Here is a 16,793-nt window from a genome sequence, read left to right on the forward strand (position 1 = left end):
TGGAGGATAAATTCCTGATCAATGGGGCTCTGACTTAGAGAACCCCACCGATCCTGAGAAGTGGGTTTGTATTACCCTTTTGGGAAGGCAGGCCTGGGAGCATCGGAGAAGCCCGGACAGCACTCGGCTATCTTCATATTGGACCCAAGACCCCTGTTCTCGTGATTTTGTCCTGCAGTCAGACTCCACCAAACCTGGTGGCTAAGGACTCATGTGTTATCACCCTTTAATAGCATTTTATAACAGCATATCGAAAAAATAACAGCCCTTTGTCGAGTATTTCTTGCCTTGAGTTGCTGTCAGATTCTTTCTTCCTCCACTGCTGGGTCTTTTACATTCTGACTACTTCATGCTATTATTGTGATCCGATCATTTAGAAACCATCGATTGTCTTGAGTGTTCATGCGGTTTCGCTGTAGTCCTATCGTAACCTGGAGGCCAGCGTTTAGGAATGCATGAGAGTTAAGTTTATATCCAGGCAGATTTTTGTTATTGTCAAAAACTTACCTTAATACATTTTTGTATAAAATTGGTTGGGTGGTTATTTTTAATCCTTTAAACGGGAATGAAGAAATTTCATTTGTGCCTTAAGAAAATCTTACACCAATTCACACTTTTTGCATGCTTCGATAGCTGCCGCTTCACGGATTCCTGCGCCATTGGATTTTTTTCTCTGGCCCCTGCCGTTCCTGAGCAATCGGTGCGGTTATGTTTCAACACCCAATATGCAGTCCTGGGCTGGATCAGACAGACAAGGACCGCCCACCTGACCGTAGAGAGCCTAATGAGCCTATTGGATGCTGAAACTAACGGAACCAATTGCTCAGGAATGGCGGGGGTTAGGGAAAAAAATTCCAACGGTGCAGGAATCAGTGAAGCAGAACTTAATAAAGGAGATGCAACAAAATTATTTTTTATATTTTATTTCTACTCTTATAGTTTTATTCTTCACGCGTTCTTTTTCGGCTGTTTTCAAATTCTCTTTTTGCATTTTGTTTTTTCTCATCCCTTGCAATATCTTCCATAGCACTAATTATTTTCCGTCCAGGCTCCGAACAGAAGACCTTGTTATTCGGCGAGCTCCTTTTGTCGCCCCCCCACCCCTGAGTCAGGCCAGCATCTTTGTAGTAAAATTAATTGCAGGACATATAATATGACGCTAAAGAGGAACTAATGCTTTTGCTTTAAACAATGGATTCCCCTCGGAGCTCCGAATCTTTGATGCCCGTCTGCAAAATAAGGCTCTTAGGCCCCATATTTTTGACCTGCTAAACAAAACAAAGTAAAGACAGAGTGTAAGTGATGTGCATTGTGACTTTGCTGTGCCCTCATCACTGTACCATCATGGGGGGTGGGTTATCCATTGTAGACACTAGATGTGATTAGGGAAGCGAACAGCGGCTAATGCTCGCTTACAACCCTGTCCTGTCTATTCCCTGCTTCATGCTGAGGACTTGTGTAATGTTATAGCCGGAGCACCCAGTGCAACAATTAGCCCTCGCAACGTACAAGTGACGTTCACTATTGTCTTAACAAATGAGTACCTTGATAGGCGGCTTTATGTGGATACAACGTTCTCTGTTTAACGCTCGCCCCTTGGCTTGCAGACTAGGGAGTCTCGACTCTGAGTCATGTTCATTGCACCGACCTTTTTGGTATTTGCAATTTTTTTTTCTGTTTTTGCAAGTTCAGTAATGTATTTATAAGATTAAGTGAAGCTGCACCCTAGCCAAACATCTTATATTGCATCATATCATCCAACATTCTCCTATACATGATTGATACTACAAAGGACAAAGTTATTATCACAGTTTCATTTAGTAGAGGACCTTTCACAATGTCTATCGACCCCAGATTTTTGCATCCTTCAATAATCGCTGTTCCGGGCACAGTTGGAATTTTTTCTGTAGCCCTCACCGATCCTGAGTAATCGATGCCGTTAATTTCAGCATCCGATATGCCAATTTTAGTGTCAAGTGGGCGGGCCTGAGCTGGAATGGACAGTCTGGAACCGCCCACCTGACTTTATAGAGCATGATTGAGCTGAAACTAACTGCAACGATTTCTCGGGAATGGTAGAGGCGAGAGAAAAAAATTGCAACGTAATCATTGGGCAGCGCCTATTGGACTTAGAGGGGCTGAAAGGTTGTCTTTAAGAATCAGCTTGGTTTCCTTTATAGTTCTTACCTGTCAAATGAAAGACACATCACTGATTCCAAGGATAAAGAACAACTGTCCGCACTGGGACCTCCACCATTGACTAAAATAGGGTTCCCATGTCCAACTGTTTCTGAACGTATCGGTGATCATTTATGTACACGGTTGTTCTATCCAGAACTTTGGGACTGACTGGTATGGCCAAATACAGAACTTGCTTACCTTCATCGGTTCCCTAGAGCAGCATATGGTGGCAGTGATGTTCATGGCTGCCACTCCATTTTAACAGGGCGACACTTGACCCCTCCAAACCTGTAGGGTTCCCAAGAGTGGGGCCCATAGACACCAAACCCTTATTTTCTCAGAGGGTCTGTAAATGATGAGTGGAGGACTATTTAGAAGTTAAACCTTTCTTATCTGTGAACAAGGCCAGTTGGCTTTTGGTCCTCCAAGGCTGCATGGATGTAGTAAGAGTGGACAGCAGAAAGCTTATACTCCCGAATCCCTTATGTTTAAGAATTTCCAAAATTCAAGAATCCATTGGGTCCTGCACATATATACAATGAGTATATGAACTTATACTTGAACTTGAACTTATGACGCGTCCACAAAACACCAAAACATTTGTGTCCCAAGAAGTCTTCAGTTTAGGTGTCACTGTTAAAAATTTCCCGTTGCCCCCATTCTGATAATTTCTGGATTCCCCCTGTCCCTATTTATGGGTCACTCTCGACACGCACCCAATCTCTGCGATTGAGGTACCAGAAGTAGAGACCAGCATGGAACTGGAGAAGCATTGGTTTGGGAGTTGCATGGGACTGGTGGGTTGGCTATGGCCCCTTGATACATTTTTTACAATTTTAACTTCATTTAGTATTTCCCACTATTTGTTGAAACCATTACAAAATCCAAGAGTGTCCAAAACCCAAGTTAGACACGTCAGGTTCTCCACCACGATGGCCCAGTTGGACGTTGCCATCTCCCCTACTTGATATTCTGTCTTAGACTCCGGTAGATCTTTGTCCTCCGCGTTTCATCCTTAATAACCAGTAAATAAATGGATAACCGACACCAATGTGTGCGATCTTGTGTTGTTTCCATATCTACTATGTAGGCAGCTGACCTCCATTTTGTTGAAGAACATACACTGACATCTCCAACTGCACTAAATATCATTTAGATTCAAAAACTCACTTTTTCCCCATTTGTATTACTATTATTATTTAATATACATTCATAGTGACACAGAAAGCATGAAACAGTCGGGGAACTTGCTCAATAAGTGGGATTTTTTAATGATAGTAATTTTTCTCTGTGTGTTTTGTGCTTCACTGGTTATGAATGCAGAGATTGTATTTTCCCAGAGCTGATATAGTTGTCATGTTTACATCAAATTTTAATTATTGGCCCTTTTGACACAAAGAATAGAAAAGAATCCATACTTTACGCTAAATGATAAGAGATAGGAACGCTGGTGTAATTGATAGTTTTAGGTATTTTGGGATATTGAAGCTTTGACTTTTGCAGGTGTTGAATTAATGAAATGATAACACCCCCCTCCCAAAAAAAATGTGTGTTTGCTTAAGTGCCTAATATAATTGCTTGATTTCTGTTGTGCGTCTCGAGAAAGTTTTTCAAAAAGTTTGCAAGTTCTTTGAATTTCACGGATTTCTTTGAAATATTTGCGAAACTTTTTATAGTGGTCGAATAGGAGACTCCAGGAAAAACTTATACCCTGGGTTATGCCAAGTGCCAAATCTGAGTGGGCAGTACATGACATGTAGGGGGAAAAATGGTAAAAATTAGGAAGACTTGCACCCTCCTTTTCAGGATCGGTAGAGGTCTTAGTGGCTGGATCTCCACCACTGGCCATAGATTAGACCAGTGATTCCCAAAGTGGTCCAGGTGGTCTCAGCCACAATGCAGATTTCCATCGTTACATCTAATCTTCACATTTTTGGACGAGTTTTGGGAATATGGTAGAAATGTAACAGCAGGGGATCCACCTTTTGAAAGTGGTCTACGAGAAAAAAAAAAAAAAAGTTTGGGAACCTCTGGATTAGACTTTTTAGGTTTCTCTAATTATGGAAAGATTCCTGGGTTGAAATTTTTGGGTCCTTGTTAAGAACACGTACAAAAGAATTTGGGTAGAGCTGTGGCCGTCCTTGCCTGTTTGCTTGTTGTAAGGGCTGTGTGACAATTCTGGCCCCCATTACCAATGTCGGCTATACAACAAAACTACTTATGGAACAGCATGAACATTTCCGATGCAGTTGTTCAATTTTTGACTTGTGGGCACATTGGTGGCATGTGGAGGGTTTCTGAACTGTACCGTAAGGATAAGGATATTGGCATCCTGCAGCTTAGCAAGCATTTACCCAGCGTGATCCAGGAGCCCAATATACATTACCAATGGCTTTCTCCAGCCTGATGAAGGTAAGAAAAAAATAAATAAATTGGGGATCTCTGTCCTACAAGATTTCCTAGTTACCGGTATGGTTGATATGTGAAATATCATTCTATGTGTTAATTTTTCCATATGGGGGAAACCAAGATTACCCCACTACACTCCCTGGAAAACATTATTACCTATATGCTGGTCTTCCGGAGCCCATGGCGGATCGCCTCTCTGACATTTTATGACATTACCGACTCTGCTCCACCCCAGCTTCAGGACCGTAGAGTAGTCGTGGTCGGTCATGTGACGGAGTTGGAGGCCGAGGGATGAGACTTATTATTAGGGCTCCGGGAGACCTGACTGTAAATTGGTAATAAAGCTTAACTTAGGCTTAGTTCACATGTGGGTCGTAATAGTGGATTTTGGAACCGAGAGTGATGCAGCTCCCCGCGTCACTCTTGGGTCAAAACTGGCCTACCACGACTGTCGCGGCTTCTCCCTCTGGACTCGTCTCAAATGAATGGGCTGACTCTGGAGGGTGCTGCTACGAGGTGGACGCCGCGGCTCAATGAGCCACGGAATGTTCCTGAAGAAAGGGCAGCCCGCTTCTTTTTCCCATGAGCGACATGTAGCCTGGCGTTCTACATAGACCACCATTGTGAGGGGGCGGATTATGACGTGTATTACGCGCCATAATCCGCCCCCTCTGTGCCCGTGTAAACAGGCCCTTATAACCCCATATAACTCCTTAAAATAATATTGTCCATGTTTTTCCTTTAAGGAGAAACATGTTAAAGTTACAATAACAAGAAAAATAACAGAAGACTTCCCGCCATGGTCACAGACTGTTAGAGTAAACGGGGTTAATTCTTCCCAACCTTTCAAGTGATTTTATCGTATTTTAAGTTCACTGACACCATTACGGTTTTGAACAGTTAAGAAGACTCAAGTGGGTCCTTGAGTACTTGAAAGCGACAACAGGCCGATGTTGAATCTAGGCAAAAAAAATATATATATTGAATTTTTTTTATCCCCTTAAAGTGCCCAGGATTGGCCGTTCACACAACCTTATTAAAGCGAGTGTTTAGAACCGATACTTTTGCATTACTTCAAAGAAGCCTCACCAGGGAAGATGAGATGTTAGCTTTTCACCCCCCCTCATCCTTCCAAATCCTCTTCCATCCTTCAAAATTACTGTTGACTAACAAGTTGTGTCTCTTTTCTCTGAGTCTCCGGGTGCAAAACAAGTACTTGAGAAGCAAGAGAGGTTTATGTTGGAGCCTGTGATCCTTACTCAACCAGAAAGAGACTGCATGTGGAGGGAGCCCTCTTGCAGCATTCCACATTTTTAATGAGCTGCCTTGTAAAGGGGACCGGCTTCCCCCTTTTTTTTTTTTTTACTTTTTTTTTTTTTTTTTTTAAAGCTTTAACTGAAAAAAAGGATTTGTCCTCATTAAGAAGGGAATTCTGTCGAATGATAGTCAAAGGTGTTCCTTTTACGACGTCGTCATCACTTTTCAACTCAAAGACCCCCTTGAAATATTTTCAGACAAGTAGTTCCCTATTGAAATTTTTTGAATTTTTTTTGGATAAAATTCTAAGTAAAGTCAACCAAGATGGGACTGAACGAGTTAAAAGTTCCCTTGTTTTTTTTTTGTACTCTCCCAGCTTCTGGAACAATGGCAAAGTTGAGTATATCATGTCATGTCACACTTAGGTAGAAACCAAGCATCTTGGTGTGTGATACAATATTGCGATAATGTCTATTTTATACCTAGGTGGACAAACACAATCACAGGCTGGTCACTTATTGTTCGGGCTCTGTTTGAAATAGTCTCAGAGTACATCGCTTCTGCCAAAGCCGTCTGTGTACGCTCAAGAAGACAAGCTTTTCAAAGTCTGTGCAGTCCGGTATAATCTAATGGTTCGCTTCCACCTCCCTTTACTTAACAGTGTCATGGAAAGTAAGGATCCGGCCATTCATAATTTACATGTCATTTGCTGCTTCATATTGTGTGAAATTTAATTACACAGCTTAAATCGTAGCCAGTCCTCGCTTGTCTCGGAGAGAGAGTGCTCACAATAAGGCATTGATCTGAGTCCAGCATTCACTCCTAGTCTGTCTTTTATCAAATCACCTTCTGGTGCGGCCATCAAGACTGGCCAGTTGTTCTTTTCACTCCATTGTAAGGAAAATGAGAGAATTTGACCCCCATTTTCATTTAAAAATCCAGGGCATCATATAAAGGCTGCAGCTTGAAAAGATTTTATTCAGCGCGCTATCACAATAGAATATACAGATAAATTTTCTGAAGGTGATTACAGAGCCTGCCCGGGTCCCTCTCGCCCCGTAATAGTTTTTATACAACGCCTATTGAGTCCCGAGAAAAATAAAATACTAAAACTCCCCACAGGTGTCGATTTTATTATTTTTTCAACAAACACTTCTGGTCGAGGGGGAACCCCTGATCTACGGCTACAAATTACTAATCATCCGCATTATTCAGCGTTTTAGTCCATTTCTGAAACTTTCCCTTTAAATCAAAAGGGCCGCTTTTTGGGTAATTGCTGGCTGCTAAGCCTCCTGATGAGAGACTCATATAAGAATAATCCTTCTGACGACTCTTACTGGCTTCCATCCCACTCCTTGGCAAAACACTGAGACTGAATTAAGAGGATGAAGAGGATAATTATTAGATTCAGGAACAGTTTCCCAGCAAAATCTGTTTTTATTCACCGCCATGAAAAACTGTTTATGGTTTTGGAAATACTCTGTTATGGTAATAGGAAGGAACCAACTTGTGACCTCATTTTACAATTTTACGGCTGCCTCGAAGGATGGCAAAAAGACTCCTCCATCTTCCTCCCATGGAACTTTTAAAAGTGGATGAGTTTTCCCCCGGAAGTTGCTTGGACTTTATTTGGTTTAAAGTGACTTTTTGGACCAGTGTAAAAAGTCGGAGGATCGGGGTGATGATACTTCTATGCGTACAAGATGGATTTTTATTCCCTCGATTTTTTTGATTGGGAAATTTTTGTAAAAGTTTAGTAAGATATTGCTATTTTTGCAGAATTATCTTTAAAGGGGGTTATATATGGGTAGAGGACGTATACTCGATCGGTGAAGGTTTGAGGCCCCAACAGTCCTAAGAACAAGGGGTTGTTCCCATATTCCCATTTTACAAAGTCTCAAAACAACTGGGCTGAATATAGGCAGGACATTTGGTGGATGAATCCACGTTGTGGATTCTGCTCTCTCCGGTGCTCCCTTTTAAAGTGAATGGGATCTCCGTTTACTAAATGACGTGGCTACGTGAAGTAGTGTTGCACAGGCACTGGAGATGTTTCCATTGAGTCTCATTAGTTAGGTAAAGTATCGCATATGGACTTAGTTCAGATATTTGGGACACTTAAGCCATCATTCCATAAGGACCTGTCCCAAATAGCACCAATGGGTTCCCTTTAAAAACAAGTCTCTTGGCAGTGGGTCAGATCCTAGCCGTCCATTGGTGAATGGTGGCCAATAACATCCATCAATTGTGTCCATACTTTGGCTTGGCACATCTCGTACAGCCCGATACCATAGAAAGTGGACGACTTGAAGGACAAGTTCACTGGATATGCTGATTTTTAGTCACCCATGTAATATACTTGTTACATGGCTCGTTGGCTCCTGAATTAACTCCTTGACCATCCCTACAGATTAGTCAAAGTCAACAAAGCGGACCTACCATGTAGACTCTGGCTGACCTCGCTTGTCATGAGGAGCGTATGACATTCACCACTCTTGTATTCAGGTCATCACTTACATACATTTGTATTTTTGTATGTTCTACTGTCAAGTGCGTTGTCCTTTGTTCTGGCTGTATGACGGGAGCTGCTGATAGATGTCTGGGCAGCCTGGGGATCTTGGTTGAGTGTCTTATTAAAACATATGGTTCACCTGCTGTCTTGCACCTTGTGGCTGTTTCACGCATTTCACTGGAAACGATGCAGGTACAATATCTCGTGTGTCCTCCACTTGGATTTTTGGGTTTTTTGCTATAATTTTAGAAGAACATCATTGTGACATTCTTTTATTCTGTAAATTTACAATACTTTAAAGATTAATATTAGTTCTGAATGCCTCCTTTTTCCCAAAAACAAAGGAACTTTCGACTAATGGAAGTCTTTCCATCGTTGCTTTGTTCTTCGTGTCACTTTTTCTGAAATTTTGTGTTTGGTCTCCATTGAATAAAAATGTATCTTCAAAGAAAATGTATTGTAGTCACATGCGGCGGGAATGAATCAGGCTCTGCACAGTTTCCCTACGTATTTGTACTAAAATTTTGTGACTTTTTCTTCCTTACACTACTCAATCCGCTTTTGGCCGACCGGTAGAGATTGAAGAATTCAGGTGACGGCTGCAAACTCTTCATTACATGCATGCATGCATTTATACAGCAGCTGTGCTTGTAACTGCAGCTCAATCCATTCAGTCGATTGGGACTGAGCTGAGATCAGGACATGTGACTGTTGAATGTGATGTCACATGGACTCTGAAGCAGAAGCGTAAAGATGATAGTGTAGTATTGGAGATGACAAAGTAAAGTATTAGTCCCTGATGAGTGGCCTCTTGCCTTGCGGTTTCTATCAGGATAGACCACCACTCGGTTTGTATTTCACTTGAGAAAGGGCTTGGCCCAAAACGCGTTTTGCGGATTAAAACTGTTGAAAGAATACTTGTGAAGTTCTCTGTTGTGAGCGATCATACCCCACACCTCCTCTCCTGAACGGTTTACACCCTGAAGGACTCCTTACTACTATTACTTCTGAAGCAGAAGCGGCGCTCATGGGGCACTGCTGCCGCTTCATACAACTGATCCTCTGGGTCTCAGGTGTCGAACCCCCACAGATGTTCAATTGTTCACCTATCTTAAGGATAAGTCATCAATTATGCCTGAAAACCCCTTTAATTCAACAAGTTCCTTAAAGCCCCTTTAACACCTTCACTTAAGGGAGAACTACACCTTACAAATAAAGAAGAGAAGCTTCCTCCGGTATATATGTCAGCCTGCAAGAGTCTCTGCATGTTCCTGAAATTGACTTCTGCAGACAGAATTAGAACTTAATCGCTAATCCGTTCCATTCTTGCTTGAAAAAACATTGCGGGGCCTGGACTTATCCAAGGGACAATTGGCCTGCCTGACTAAATAGGACAGAGGGCAAGGATGGCTCCTGCTTCAGCCAGTTGTCTTATAGCCAGGCACAGAATTATAAGGAGGTCGAGACTGAACTTGGCTGAGCTACTGGAACGCTCAGAGATGATTTCTTTATATTGTCCTCGATTATAAAGAGGACCTTTATCCACTTCCACCAAATCCAGCTAATTGCATCCTTTAATAGGCTCTGGTCCGTGGCACAGTTGGAATATTTTTTTTTTCTCTCTAGCCCCACCATTCCAGAGCAATCAATGCAATTAGTTATCGGTGCCCTTTATTCCAGTTAGACTTTACTGTCAAGTGGGTGGGGTCAGGCAGGAGAGGCTACAGACATTATTGTGAGGCCTGCAACACTGCCTCTGATTGGACAGTGTCAGGGAGCTCAGAATCTCACACCCCTCTGCTTGCTCCTCCCACTTGAGAGTAGAACCTAATTATAAAATCAGGCACCAAAAGTATCTGCACCGATTGGGGACGGTGGAATCTAGAGAAAAAATTCCAAATGTATCGGAATCAGGGGAGCAACATGTATCAATACATAGAAAGAGCTGGAGTTGGTGGGGGTGATGAAAGGTCCTCGTCAATTCTAATATGAAACAAATAGGGATCAATGAAAATGTGGTATGACAAACATCAAAAATGCCGAGGCCGTGCTAACTTTTTATTGGAAGTGCATTACTATAAGACTCCGACTTGAAGTGTCTTATAAATCCTAAAAATGGTGAGCGCTCTTAAACTGGTATTCCCAACATATGCCATGGGCATGTATTGGAAATTTGTGACTTAACTTGGGTGATCGTTGGGCTGATAAGTCGTCTCGTTTCTTAAACCTCCATTGTTTTACCCAACCAAGGCATCGTTTTTTCAGATTGACGTTCCGTCTTCATTAACACCTCTGTATCTCTCTGTCTTCGTCGCGCAGTCCTTGGTTCCCCATCAAGAGTATTAGTTTATCGAAATGATTTCTGTGATTACTTTTCACCCTTCCATCCCTCGCTCGGCTTTCTCTTCCCTTCTCTCTCCCTGTTATTCTCCTGCTGCGGTCTCAGCTGTCATATCTGAACAAGGCATTTTTAAGCCCGGGGCGAGCCACACATTTGCTCCATTTTTCCATTTTTTCATTCCTGCACAAAACACATTTTCTGCTGCACTGCACATGAACTGAGTGAAAATATGAGAGGTAAAGTACAGGGAACCTTTCACTGCCCTAATTATTTGGGCTACGCACTAGGAAATAGGACTCCGCCATGTAAGAGCCGGGGTAGAAATATAACTTTCAAGTTTTATTACAATTTACACCAAGTATTTCATAATATGTTTTTTTTTTTCTTTTTACTTTTATATTCTGGGTGAACTTCCTGAAAGTGTTACATTGAATTGACTGTATTGTACATAACATGGCTACATAGTGACATCGGTGGAAGTTTACTTCTCAAGACAAGTAAATCCTTGCTGTCCTCGTGACCCAAATTGTTACCCAGGCTTACTACTGGAGTCATATTATGTTTTTTGGGTTTTTCTGGTTGCATTTTTGCACAACTTAGAAGTTGATCTCATCATCTAATGAAGACTTAGAACCAGACGTTATCGAACTTGCAATCTTAAAAATTTACAAATGGAAGGTCTTGTAACAAACTAAACAAGGTGGGGGGCTTTGTATGACCAAATCTCACATTTCTTAGCAATTGACTGTGGATTTCAGAGCAAGTTTTATGAAAGTTCGAGGATGAGAATACCCCTGTAAAATGGATTTAGGACCCTTCCCTATGGAAGCCAGAGTCCATACAATGAAAAATATTGATGCGGTTTTCTTCTTCCTTCTTTCCTCCTCTATCTCTTCTTCCTCCTCCTCCTCCATCTCTTCTTCCTCCTCCTCCACCATCTCTTCTTCCTCCATCTCCTCCTCTTCGTCCTCCATCTCCTCCTCCTCTTATGCTTCGCCAATCCACCCTTAAAGAGTTTTCTTGGCTGAAAATATTGATGCCCTATCCTAAAGATGGGTCAGTAATATGAGATATGCCAAATCAGCTAGTTGTTGTCAGCAGTTGATACACAGATTCTGGAGCAGGAAGGAGACAGCTCCGTTCTCTGTGTAGTGGTAGAACTGAGGTACTGCAGCTAAGGTGTATTCAAACAAATGGCAGCTTATCTGCAGTAACGTGGTCTGGCCTCTACAAAGAGAACAGCGCTATCTGCTTCTTGCTCCATCCTCAATGTATCCACTACTGAGAACAGCTAATCGATGGTGGGGAGTGATTTCAGACGCCCACTAATCTAAGTGACCTTCAAAGCACAGGTCATCAATATTTTTAGTTTGTAAAATCCCTTTAATTCTCCTGCCTCTGCTAATCCCTTCACTGGCTACCCATTGCTTAATTAATTCAATGCAAAATATTGACTGGGACGTACAAGCCCATCCACAACTGGTTCCTTCTATACATCTCTGATCTAATTCCATAGTACATCCCTAAACTTAATCTACGATCCTTACAAGACCTCCTCTCTGTTCATCTCCTCTTCACACAACCATCTGTGAAATTTCTCCTGTGCTTCCCATGTGTTCTGGATTTCACTACCCAAACACATCAGACTTGTCCCCCATTATCAAAACCTTCAAATACAAGACCCACGTGTTGAGAATGTCTTACCACACACTCCTAACAATTCACTGGCACTTGAGTCATTTCCACCCTTGCCTATTGTCTCCACCTACCTTCATTTGTAGATTGTGAGCCCTCATGGGTGGGGTCCTCTTTCCCGTTCTTCGTATGTACAGCCCCATGGGATTGAGGGTGACCTAAAAAATAATAATCTCATGGGAATCCCTTAAACAAACCTGGTGATGGTTCTTATTTTAACCCATGAGTGACATCATCCATACACACTATCGTATGGTAAACAATGATGAACTAGTTTCACCCAAATGCTGGAACCCCATCAGTTACCAGAATGCCTGATTCCTTCAATTTTTTTGGGCTGTATGAAGCAGTGGCCAAGAATCTATGTAGCCATGGGCATAGCTATAGTAGGTGCAAAGATCCAATCACTACCAGGCCCCGGACCATGAGCGGGCTCCAAAACGCCCTCTGGAACGTAAAATATACAACTATTCTATATGGTACATGGTAGATAGGGGCCCAATTTCAGATTCGGTTCTGGAACCCAGCAGTTTCAAGTTATGCTTCTAAAGTGGTCCAACTTTGGGGAGATAAAGGGCTGATCAGCCGGTCCTCGGACCCCAAAGTTGTTTACTTAACACAGTCAACCGTGATATTACGATAGCCGCCATGGCGAAAAGCCTGGACTGGTTCTCAAAAAAGTGTCGTTACCCGCTCTTTTTCCCTTTATTCATACATCTAGATAGTAGTAATAAGGGAAAGACAACAGATGCCGATGGTCTTCACGAAAATAGCTCTTTACCCCCCCAAACCCGTGCACTCCTTTTAATAGACACCTGTATCGGCGGAATTACTTCCGTGTAGTTCTATCTGGAATATCTCGGTGTATTTTGGTTATTGGTTCATGTTCTGTTGGAGATCGGATACCCTGTTATTGTAATATATAGATTTACAGCGCGGTCCATCTCCAGCAGCCGGACAGTGTAACCACGCTTACTTCGCCGGTCGGCTTTTGCATGGGTTTCCATGACAACTGTCCATTTCTCTGCATTTTTCCTACTCATTACCCATCACCGCCAATTTAAATTTGCCGTCACATCGCAGGACTATGTTTTGCTCGGTAAACTACCCCAAAACAAAGACGGGAAATATAATATTAGGTCAGACCCGCCAAATGGTTGCGACTAAATGTTCTTCTCTGCTTGCACTGGGTGAATGTTTTTTGTTGGTGTTTTTGTCGTGATTTATGTCTCGTTTACACATTAAAGGGCACATTCTAGATCAGAAAAAATATCTAAATATTTGTCACCATTACAGGACACGCACCAATATACAGGTGCAAAGACGGTCACCATATCCTAACCTATCACTCCAGTCCCGCAGATGGGTAGATCAGGGTCACTGGAATCCAATAGAGTTTTCCACTTGGGAATCGCTGCCTCCGTTGGCGAGATATCCCCATTTTTGTATATGTCTGCAATTGAGTTGTACGGAGTACCGTTACCGTTTCTCCAAAGAGATAAGTGGCAACACCCTCGTTTCTCCAAAGAGCTCATTTGCATATTGACAGAAACAACAATACCCCTCAATTCAGGTGATGCTAACTTGTTTCTCTAGGATTATATGAAAGTTGCAGCCTGATTTGCTTTACAGTAAAATTCAGAGAGGTAAAAGTACTATCTGTGCATTCCAGTATTTACATATAGAGACAGGAAGGCAGTACTATCTGTGCCTTATATTTGTTACAAGAAGATACAGAGTAGTAGCAAATTCGGAACCATCCGTCATGTATACAGCGAGACATCTAATACTATCTGTGTCGGTATCACTTACACAGAGACCAAAAGGCAGTACTATCTGTGCCTACTTCATATACACCTAGAGACAGTAATATCTGTGCACATAAGAGGTCATTCTTTGCAGAAGAGAATTGTAGGTGCTGAAGTAACGTATATGAGTTCAAAACTTGAAATAACACATTAAGGCTTGGGCCCCATATTGCCGAAATACAGCTTCTTTTTGTTGTGTTTTTTTTCTTAAGCCAAAGTCAACAGTGGATTGAGCAGAAGGGAGAAATGTGAGAGCTTCCAATAGATATCCCATTCCTTATGTAGCCATTCTTGGCTTTGGCTCAAAAAACCGCAACAGAATCTGCAACAAAAGCTGTGTTTCCGCAACGTGGGGCCTCAGCCTAAAGGGGTTGTATCGCCGTGAAAAAATTTTGAGATTTTGTTTTTGAATATAGTCACATGTTGCGATGTTACTTCTGGAGGCCGAGATGCAAAAAAAACAACAATAACTCTGCCTCGGCTATGATCCTGGTTCATCGTTCCCTTCATTTCTCGGGGAGATAAGACTCCTCTAGCAGTGGCTTTCTCCCAGTTCGGTTCACTTGTATGTGTTTGGAGGATTAGACCATCTAAGGGTCAGTTCACAGTCTTTGTTGGAGGCTCCATGGGAGCATGTAGGACGTTTTCACCCACCAAATGACAGACACCATAACAGATTCTTAATGGACCCCATGATACTCGATGAGGTGCTTCTGCGGAATCCATTGTCCATCATTAGATAGATTTGTACAAGAAGAACAGAGAGAAGGAACACCCTAAAGTGTATGGCCTATGTACTGTCTACGATTAAGATTCGTGGATGGACCACTTTCGGAAGTTTGACACCACCTGACCTTTATTGTGGCCAAAAACAAGTACATGACGCCTTCAAGAGTTCTAGATAGAATCGAGACCACCAATCCCTTAGACTTCAAAAATAAGAGCTATATTGGATCTTCGAATGGCCATTAGCAAAAGGCAATGAAGGACCCCAAGGTGGTGGAGACCCCATTACACCTATCCTCCTTATACCCCAGTCTTTGGTCAGGGCTCCTAAACCCTGGTGGTTTATCACCCATAGTAGATACTAGCACATCAGCGAATGACTCGATGGACTTCATGTAGAACTCCTCACTATGTACATGACTTAGACGTTTCTTGCATCGGGGTCCGTACTTGGCTTCTGATTCTGTGACTAATGCGCTCAATGCACAATGAAGACGATGGTGACCACGATCCAGAGCTGTAGAGTGTAGACCACCATGGAAAGAATCTTAAAGGGATTGATATTTCATGATATACCTTGAAAAATTAGGAACTTTATGGTTCTCCATTGTAAGAGATCGTCACATGTGTGTGTCCACCTTGGCAAAAATCTTTTTTTTTTCTGGGAAGTCCCACCCACCCCTCCCCCACACCCAATGCAAATTTTATTTCAAACAAATGGTTTGGAAGAGATTTATAGATACTTATGCAGCATGTAAAACTAAATGCCTACATGAATGGCTAACAAGGTAGACCGTGCGCTACTCCAAATAAACATTTAATAATGGTTGTGTTCTGTTATTTTCATTCCCATTCTCTCCGCAGAGACTGCATTTGCCTCCAGACTTGTCAGACACAGTGAGTCGTTCAAGCAAACAGGATCTGGCAGGGTCGACCAAACTGCTGAGCTCAGGATGTGGCTCTGCCGCCGCAGGCAAGAAGCACCTGGACTTCTAGTGATTTCTACTAAGCAGATATGTTCACGAGCTCCGGCGCCCAAATGGGGCTCCGTCATCGTCAACGTTACACAATTTTATATATCAATCTATATTCATGGAAATGTAACTATTATATTAAAATAATATTTGTAGAACTCTACGGGTCTTTCTTTTAAGAGTTCCATGGATGTAAGTAGGGTTCATTTTTTTTTATTTTTTTATTTTTTTTATTTACACTATTAAATTTAGAAATAATTTTTCATGATAAAAAAAAAATAATCCAACCACCAAGATGTACTTAGAGCTTAACATCACTCTCTGTACCAGTAGGTACAACTAATATATAATTTATTTTTATTTTTTATTTTTTTTGGGTTTTTTTTAAATTTATTTATTTTTTTATTTCAGTGTGTGCACAGTCTGAATTATTTATCGGTGTGTTGTCTAAATTGTGAATACATTGTGTCTCGTTCAGACTGTTCACACGCTGAGATAAAAAATAAATTTAAAAAAATAATATAAAAATATATATAAAATAATTTTTAAAAATTAAATATTAGTTGTACCAACTAGCACAGAGAGTGATGGTAATATCTACGGTAAGTACATCTTGTTGTGATAGATAGATAGATAGATAGATAGATAGATAGATAGATAGATAGATAGATATATCTTTTATATATTATTATTATTATTATATATATATATATATATATATAATATATATATATATTATATTATTATATATATTTTTATTTTTATATATTATACTTTATATATTATATATTGTTATATTTTATATATTTATTATACATATATATATAATATTTTATATATTATTATATATAGTATATTATTATAGGGGTTTTTTTTAATGAAAAATTATT

At 41.2% G+C, this 16,793-nt stretch overlaps 1 protein-coding gene across 2 annotated transcripts in view; it reads left to right on the forward strand.

Moving 5' to 3' along the window:
* ELP4 (elongator acetyltransferase complex subunit 4) overlaps positions 1-16,028 on the forward strand; it is a 156,818-nt gene extending 140,790 nt beyond the window's left edge. For both annotated transcript variants that reach the window (XM_075280879.1, XM_075280880.1), the window contains exon 10: positions 15,794-16,028. In XM_075280879.1, the coding sequence (XP_075136980.1) occupies positions 15,794-15,925 (132 nt within the window). In that variant the 3' untranslated portion in view covers positions 15,926-16,028. The remainder of the gene's footprint in view (positions 1-15,793) is intronic.
* Positions 16,029-16,793: the final 765 nt, after the last annotated feature.

This window comes from Leptodactylus fuscus, chromosome 7, assembly GCF_031893055.1.
Source record: "Leptodactylus fuscus isolate aLepFus1 chromosome 7, aLepFus1.hap2, whole genome shotgun sequence".
NCBI lineage: Eukaryota > Metazoa > Chordata > Amphibia > Anura > Leptodactylidae > Leptodactylus > Leptodactylus fuscus.